The sequence below is a fragment of the Raphanus sativus genome, chromosome 3 (genome assembly GCF_000801105.2).
Source record: "Raphanus sativus cultivar WK10039 chromosome 3, ASM80110v3, whole genome shotgun sequence".
NCBI lineage: Eukaryota > Viridiplantae > Streptophyta > Magnoliopsida > Brassicales > Brassicaceae > Raphanus > Raphanus sativus.
In genome coordinates this window covers 13622305-13630612 of record NC_079513.1, presented here as the reverse complement: position 1 = coordinate 13630612, position 8308 = coordinate 13622305, and the positions used below count along the sequence as shown (strand labels likewise).

Sequence of the window (8308 nt, the reverse complement as noted above, 5' to 3'; positions counted from 1 at the left end):
ACTGGCCAATAATATTTTTGATTAAGTTTCATCCTCATATAGAATTTCAATCTCTAATATCAATTTATTAAAATTATTGCAGACTTTAATTTGTGGTATTGATATTAAAAAGTTTATGGAATTTGAATTTGATTATATAAAAACATAACCCATTTAATTAGTTAGCAAGCCCATCTAAATGTTGAAATAGGTCCACAAAATCGAAAGACTATAATGCCATTAATGAATTTTTTAGTTTGTTCATATCATTAAGGACATTTTTGGAAAATTTAAAATATTCATTAAGGGTATAATTCAGGAATGATCCTGTTTTAATGGTATTGATATATATTATATATATATGTGTGTGTGTGTGATAGTAAAATTAAATTAGTACCGGCTTTCATTTTTCCATTATATATATATATGTGTGTGTGTTTTATAGATGTGTGTGTGATAATAAAATCTTATATATTTTGGGTCAGTTTGCTCAAAAAAAAAGATATCGTGTGTATAATAATAGTCAAAGTCAATTGTAACTGACCCAATTCCAATTGAACGGCATAAAAATAATCATTAGTTTGATAAACGTTCACCTATATAAATGGGTACATAGAACTTTTTATTCAGAGAGACTTAATAGCTGATGTTAAGAAAAAAAGAGACTTAATAGCTGATATATCGATGTAGTGAAGATGAGTGGTGAAGGTAAGGACGAAGAAGAAGATGAAGCAATACTTCCTGGATTTAGATTTCATCCAACGGACGAAGAGCTTTTAGGGTATTATCTTCGAAGAAAAGTAGAGAACAAACCCATCAAACTCGAGCTTATTAAACAGATTGATATCTACAAGTTCAATCCTTGGGACCTTCCTAGTAAGTCTTTATATATACTGGATTGTTTTCCATTTCTTTATATATGCATATTGATTCTATTAATGTTCCTAATATCCGTAACTAAAGTGTTTTAATTTCCTTTTTCTCTTGTACTATTACATAAACATATAATAATAAAAGAGACAAATTAATAATATTTAACAACATTTACTGTGGATTTTATTAAGGAGTGAGCAGCGTCGGGCAAAAAGAGTGGTACTTCTTCTGCATGAGAGGCAGGAAATACAAGAATAGCGTTAGACCAAACCGTGTCACCGGTTCCGGTTTCTGGAAAGCCACTGGTATTGATAAACCGGTTTATTCCAATTTTGACTGCGTCGGTCTAAAGAAATCTTTGGTTTACTATCTTGGTTCTGCCGGAAAGGGCTCCAAAACCGATTGGATGATGCATGAATTCCGTCTATCCTCCACCACAAAAACCGACTCAAGAGCTCAACAAGCAGTAAGTTTTATTTGAATATACTATTTACTCTCTCTGTTTCACAAAATATGTTTTTTGTGATATTTAAAAATTAAATTTACAATGCCAAAATAACTCTTTTGTGATATCATAATTTAAAGAAATTAAATTATTTCAATAGTAATTATCTTAATTAATATAGATTAAAGGATAATCACACTAAAAGATAAAATATATATTTTCATAAAACAAATAAATAAACATATTAAATTTTCTATCTTAAGAAGTAGGAGTAGGGTGTTATTGGTTTGTGTATTTTAATAGATTTGGAAATCAAAGCCAAATTTAGTGTTATTGGTTCTATGATTTTAAAATTCATATGTAAATCTAGTGTTATTGGTTTTATGATTTTAAAATAGATTTTAAAATCAAGTCAAATTCAGTGTTATTGGTTCTATAATTTTAAAATAGATTTCAAAATCATGTGTTATTCAATGGCAGTGATTTGTTTAAGGATTTGATTTGAAATTGGATTTTAATGGATTTATAAGTATTTTTAAGACCAAAATACAAAGAAACAAATATTGAGTTAAACCTTGTTATTTGGTTGGATTTGTATTATTAGTTTTCTCCATTCTATAATCACCACTCAAGTTTCTCCAAACCAACTTCCATGTTCTCGGTTCTATAATCACTATTTTTAATATCGTATTTTCTAGTTCTAAAAATTATATTTTTAATTACATTTTTACAAATAACCCAAAGAAAAAAAGATTTTGATGATGAAAAAAACTAAAAAATAATAATGATGAAGAAGTTCTTGACTTCTTGTAACCAAAATCAGCGCATTAAACATATCAATCAGTTAAGAACAACTATTACAACAAATATGTGGAGATATTCTATATGTTATGAGAATTTGAAAAACATATAAGTAAAAAATGAAAAGATATATTTTTATATTTATTAACTTTATCATAAACTAAAGTTACTATAAATCCATTTGGTTGATTTACAATAATCCATTGATTTGATTTTGAAGTTCATCTGATTTATCTAATTGTCTAATTTTAAAATCATTGGATTTACCAAGGATTTCAAACTACAGAAAAGATTTCTAAATCCATTAAAGTACATAATCCAATAACCCCCACGTACTTTCGATTTTTATCTAAATGGTTTTATGAACAAGTATGCATTAGGCTTAATCATCTTATCTATTTTTAGTTGAGATAGTTTTCTTAAACTCGTGGTGTTAAATGCTTCTAAAAGTCAGTCGTCACGAAGGAACATTTCCATATGAGCTTATCTATATTGATCACACATCTTTTCCTGGAAATGGGACTAACTTTTTGTCAAAAAATAAAACTAGACCGGGCTCGAGACAATGATTAAATATATATATATATATATCTCCTAGACATTATTTGTGAAGTTATTCGCCACATATCCTCGTTACAATTGTTTCTACAAAAAAAAAGTGTCATAACTATTAAAATTGATAACATGTCATATTATTAAATATGACATAGACAATTACATTTAATTTCAATATATATTTTTAGAATTTTTTTAGAATATGACAATAATTCGTATATTACATTTAATGTTAATTTATATTTTTGGTAAATTTTTTAGAATATGGTAAACTCACAAATTATCACTATATAAATATATTCAAATATGACATTTTGAATTTCAAAATATTATTTAATTTTACTTTTATAATTATACAATTTTATTTTCTAAAATTTTCAAAACTTTCTGCATTTTAAAAAAAAATATAAATTTTTAATCCTAATATCATTAGTTTCTTTAGATATCTACAAATTTTTGTTTAGTTTTAATGTTTGATAACTATACAATTTATATGATATTTATTAATTTTGTACAATTTGATTTAATACATTTAACTAAAAGAAATAGATAAAAAATTATCTAAGATTCTAATTTTAAATATATACATATATATTCTTAAATATAATTTAAAATAAAAAATATTTTCTCTTAATTTTATGCTTAATTAAATTATATTTATATTAATTATTAGTCAAAAATAATAAAATATATAACATTAATAAATTGCATTTTAAATATAATTTAACTTTTTAAAAATTATAACTGTATATAGTGCAGGAAAACACCTAGTACTGTGTATATATATAACATGAGAAGAAAGATCAGACTTACAAAATACGTGAAAAACGTCCACAATAGACTAATATTCATCCATCAAAATTTGATTATTCGCAGGAGGTCTGGACACTATGCAGAATCTTCAAACGAGTCACACATAAGAGAAACCCAACGACCATACAACCAAACCGTAAACCAGTTATCACCTTAACTGATTCATGTTCTAAGTCGAGCAGCTTAGACTCCGATAACACCAGTCACCGAGTAGTAGATTCCTTGTCCCACAAGCTACACGAGACACAGACAGAGAATCCTTATTGGAACCAACTTACTACGGTTGGTTTCGGTCAGCCGACATATGCTTGTAATGATAACAACTTCTTGAGTTTCTTGAACATCGACGGTGGAGATTTTATTGGAGACTCAGCAAGTTGGGATGAACTTAGGTCTGTTATAGATGGAAACACCAAACACTAATAATAATTCTCTTTTTTTGAGCTTTTTATAAAGAATAAAGCAAACTCATTGCTTTTGTTTTGTAAGATAATAATATATATATATGACACTACTCAAGTTGCGGATCCCAGGTATCTTGCTGCTGACCATCAGACCAGTGCATCACTATTGTGTCTATAGTAACGGTTCGCTGTTTTGCTGTTAGGTCTTAGTCTTGACTTGATATTATTGTAGCTATTATGTAATTTGGCAGCGTAATTTCATGTTTAAAACATTATTACTGAATCTCTTTCTCTCTGTTAAAGAAGATACTTGTGATGAATCATCTGTTGAGAAGTAGGTTGCCAGAAAGTTTTTGTTGGCAAATTAATTTGTTAATTATTAATCACAATTTTGATGACTACTTAACCATCTCCTACTCTTCACAGTCATTCTTTTTGTGTCTCTACCATATTATAATTCACCATAATCTCCTTACTTAACACCCATAAACTCCTCACATAATCTCAGTTGAAATCTATAACATTTTTGATAACAATGGCTGGTGGTACAGCTTTGACTCCAACCTCTGTAGGATCTAAGTCACTACTTCCATTGAGAAACCAAGAAGCAGCAGAGAGAGTCAATAACAACAACAACCTGAAAGCATTACCCAAAGAGGTCCAACCGGTTTCATCAATTGAAGGAGGGATGGTTAAAAGGCCAAGAGGTAGACCAGCTGGCTCCAAGAACAAACCAAAACCACCAATCATTGTGACTCAGGACAGTCCAAACTCCCTCAGAGCTCATGCCGTTGAGATAAGCTCAGGTAATGACATCTGTGAGGCTTTATCAGATTTTGCAAGAAGGAAACAGAGAGGACTCTGCATACTCAGTGCCAATGGTTGCGTCACTAACGTGACATTAAGGCAGCCAGCTTCATCAGGAGCTATTGTGACATTACACGGACGTTTCGAGATCCTCTCATTGCTAGGATCAGTCTTGCCTCCACTAGCACCGCTTGGGATCACTGGTTTCACCATTTACTTAGCCGGGCATCAAGGACAGGTTGTTGGTGGAGGAGTGGTTGGTGGGCTAATAGCATCTGGTCCTGTTGTTATCATGGCTGCATCATTCATGAACGCTGTGTTTGATCGTCTTCCCCTGGATGATGATGAAGCTGCTTCTATGCAGCAGAACCAGCAGTACTACCAGAATGGAAGAGCCCGTCCTTTAGATGGCGGCATTCATGGATTACCTCAAAACCTGCTCACTAATGGGAACTCAGGCTCTGATATATACCATTGGGGGCCTACGCAGCGTGTCATGTCCAAGCCTTAATATTGCTAATAAAATTAGAGGGGGAACCATAAGTTACCTGAAACTAATCTTCCTCTCCTCTGTAGTTTGTGTACCTGAAACATTACAAAGAAGAAACTAAAACAAAGATAAGTAATTTGTTAATGAACTTAAGCAGCATCCTCTAGTTTAATACAAAATATTACTGTGTTTTTATTCGTGATCCCAACAGAATGTTCTCTACTAATAAGAAGACATAGCAGAGAAAGTGATTTTGCCAATTTGTCATTGACACAACAAGAAAATAACACACGTGTGCATGTCTTCCCCAAACCTTGTCATCATGTTTCTCTCATACTCTCAGAAGTGGAGAGGGTTATAGTTTTTTTTTTTTCTTTTATGAAGTTTTAACAGTTCATTCCGTTGCAAAACAAAGATCAATCAACAATAAGTCAAGAACAGCGTACGAGGTTTGAACAATCTGTCTCTCAGCAGAAGTGATATGATTATTTCATAAATTGATAATCTAGGTAACATCTCTTACGAGTACAACACCAAGGCGAAACAACCAAAGACCAGCAAGGTATTTGTTTCAAATCTGCAGCGCATCAGCAATGGATCCTGCGAGGCTCAAGACTTCAAAAGGTGCCTTGTTTCCTATGGACTTAACCGTCTGTGGACAAGAATCCGTGATCCAGAAGTATGCAAACGCTTCCTCTGATCCTAAAAGCAAGAAAAAAAAAATATAGACTTCAGTTTAAGATTACAAGAAGATATATGAACCACTGACAAAGTAGTCACAGGTACATACCATTGTTCTTGTGAGTGAAACGCTCCCAGGAGCTCTTTGGGAAGACACCGTGAGTTACATAAGCACTCACCTTCGCAGCTCCATGAGCTGCCAATACTTTCTGTGTGAAAACAAAAAGTGAATTTCAAGCTCACTCTTCCGATGCAAAATGCAGGGGGAGATTGTTAGTTTCAAGAGGCTACCTGGCATTCAATGAGTGTACCACCAGATTGCACAAGATCATCAACGATGACAACGTGGCAACCAGCGGGGTTCCCTTCCTTCAGCCTGACTATTCTCTTATCACCTTCACGAACCTTTGTGCAAACCACCTGTATTATGATTCAAGTGTTATCAGGCTCCCAAAGTTGTAAAAGTAAAGACTAAACCATCAGCTTAAACCGCTACAAACCGTGGGATACTGGTCCAACAGCTTGTGGAAACGCTTCCAGGCTCCATCATCCGGAAATGCAACTATGATCTGCAGTGCAACCACAAAGGAATCAAATCTAAGCCCCAAGGGAATGAAAAACAGGAACATGCATACTGTGAACCAACCTTGTCAGTTTCAGGAAGTTGCTGAAGACGTTTGGTCAACAATGGGATACCAGTCTCAAACAAAGGAAGAACCTGATCAGCAAAGTAGAACCTTTCCTGCACAAAAAAAAAACACAAGAAACATACTTAGAAGAAAGCAATTAATCAAAAGGAATAAAACAACAAATTAAAAAACACACCTGTAGGGCGTGGATGTCATAGATGACTACACTAGTGGGACCACCACGCGAGATGGGGATGTTGGACACAATCCTAGCCATGGTGAAAGCAGTAGCTACATCTCCTTCCTCTTCCATCCTCTCAAAGGAGCCAGTGGGGAAGAAAGGCAAAACCAACGTGAAGGAAGCGACAAACAAGCGAGGGAGCAAGTAAATGACAGAGATCTGCTCAAAGATGACCGCGGGAGAGCTGAACGAAGCAAGGAAGGCAACGTGCTGTCCTCTGATCTCATGTGCGTTGTTAATAAACAGATTTGGGAACCCATCAGCAAAACTCCTGAAAATTTAACCAAATATTATTCACAGTAGCAAGAGCCAAAGATGAGGGCTTTAGATACATAATAAGGACTCAAATCAGATTCTGGAGCAGAGTGAAGCCAAGTTTCATAATAAAGTTATGATTTTTAAAGTCATAGAAAGACATGAACTTTTACCTCCAGTTGATGGATTGAAGAGTGATGTGATCAGATTCAGAGGCGATGTTGCGAGCTAGTTCTTCACACTCTAGGCAGTAAAAGAGATGGACTTTTTTCTTCTGTAGTTCAGACACGATGGCTTCTTTACAAATCAGGTTCTTCTCCATGTTGTTGTTGTTGTTGTTGTTGGCTGCGTTCTCAGACATTGACGCCGTTGAAGACTCTTGAGTGTCGGAATCAGATTACACACAAAAAGAGGGTTTAAAGGTTTTTATTATTCCAAAAGCCCTTTTGCTTTTTATTGTTCGGCTGACAATTTTGATTCCTTTTTACACCTTTTTTTTTTATCTTTAGAGATTTTTAATGGGTCAATTTGCTGGATATTCGGAGCACATAAATGAAGAATATAGCCATGTTACAGTGATACTTTTTTGATGTGAAATGTTATGTTTAAAATAGACAGTTCTCTCTTTTGTAGCGCGTGCGCGTGGAAAAAATGTACAAAATGAAAAAATGTGAACCTAGACTATACTATATTCAATATAGAATGGTCGCATTATCAGATACACAAATGGCTTCTAATTACAACTAGGTGATAATCCGCGCTATGCGCGGAGTGAAAAAATTCTAAAAAACTATAAGTTTGAAATTATAGATATTATAAAATTCTAGAGCATACAAAAATTTAGAAAAAATTATAAAATTAAAGTCGGACGAAAATTTGTGGTTAACTAACAAATTATACATGTTTTTTAAGTTGCTAATGTATTAGTTTATTTGTCATATAGGCGGTGGAAAAAAATCAAAAAGAACCACAAGAATAAACAACATCTAATATAAAATAAAGTATGAATTTATAAAACAAAACATAATAAATAAATGTATAAAACCCTCCAATAGCATAACATAATATAAAAAAAAATTAAAATAAAGAAAAACATAATATCTTCAAAAACTCTATGATATAATAGGGGGTGGAAACTTATGTAGTGGTTAAGTGGTTTTGAGAAGAAAACAATTGTGAAGTCAATATGATAGTTTGTATCTCCTATTTATACATGCAATGGTACCTAGTTTGAAGTAATCTCCACGCAAATTAAAAATTCCACCAGATGTCGAATTATTAAATGCATTTTGTAAATGTTTGAGTAGTATGCGCAAGTAATAAGTTTTGAGTAAT

The 8308-nt window shown here is 32.8% G+C and overlaps 3 protein-coding genes across 4 annotated transcripts; 2 read left to right on the top strand and 1 right to left on the bottom strand.

Annotated features, from left to right (window-relative positions):
- Positions 1 to 591: 591 nt before the first annotated feature.
- On the top strand, positions 592 to 4111 carry LOC108845237 (transcription factor JUNGBRUNNEN 1-like). Its single transcript, XM_057004748.1, has 3 exons — positions 592 to 855; positions 1044 to 1318; positions 3530 to 4111. Exons 1-3 carry the CDS (start codon positions 675 to 677, stop codon positions 3887 to 3889), a joined length of 816 nt encoding a protein of 271 aa, XP_056860728.1. The 5' UTR covers positions 592 to 674; the 3' UTR covers positions 3890 to 4111.
- A 161-nt stretch (positions 4112 to 4272) lies between these two features.
- Positions 4273 to 5312, top strand: LOC108844078 (AT-hook motif nuclear-localized protein 16-like). Its single transcript, XM_018617280.2, has one exon. The coding sequence runs from the start codon at positions 4406 to 4408 to the stop codon at positions 5186 to 5188; it is 783 nt and encodes a 260-aa protein (XP_018472782.2). The 5' UTR covers positions 4273 to 4405; the 3' UTR covers positions 5189 to 5312.
- A 238-nt stretch (positions 5313 to 5550) lies between these two features.
- Positions 5551 to 7393, bottom strand: LOC130509606 (ribose-phosphate pyrophosphokinase 4-like). 2 transcript variants are annotated; one of them, XM_057005761.1, is made up of 7 exons: positions 7147 to 7393; positions 6674 to 6935; positions 6495 to 6590; positions 6349 to 6417; positions 6140 to 6268; positions 5958 to 6057; positions 5551 to 5869 (listed from the first exon to the last, which is right to left on the bottom strand). In XM_057005761.1, the coding sequence occupies exons 1-7, from the start codon at positions 7332 to 7334 to the stop codon at positions 5739 to 5741; spliced, it is 975 nt and encodes a 324-aa protein (XP_056861741.1). In that variant the 5' UTR covers positions 7335 to 7393; the 3' UTR covers positions 5551 to 5738. The 2 variants fall into 2 exon arrangements, with proteins under 2 accessions (XP_056861741.1, XP_056861740.1); XM_057005760.1 differs by having other exon boundaries at positions 6674 to 6989; positions 7147 to 7392.
- Between the last annotated feature and the right edge of the window lie 915 nt (positions 7394 to 8308).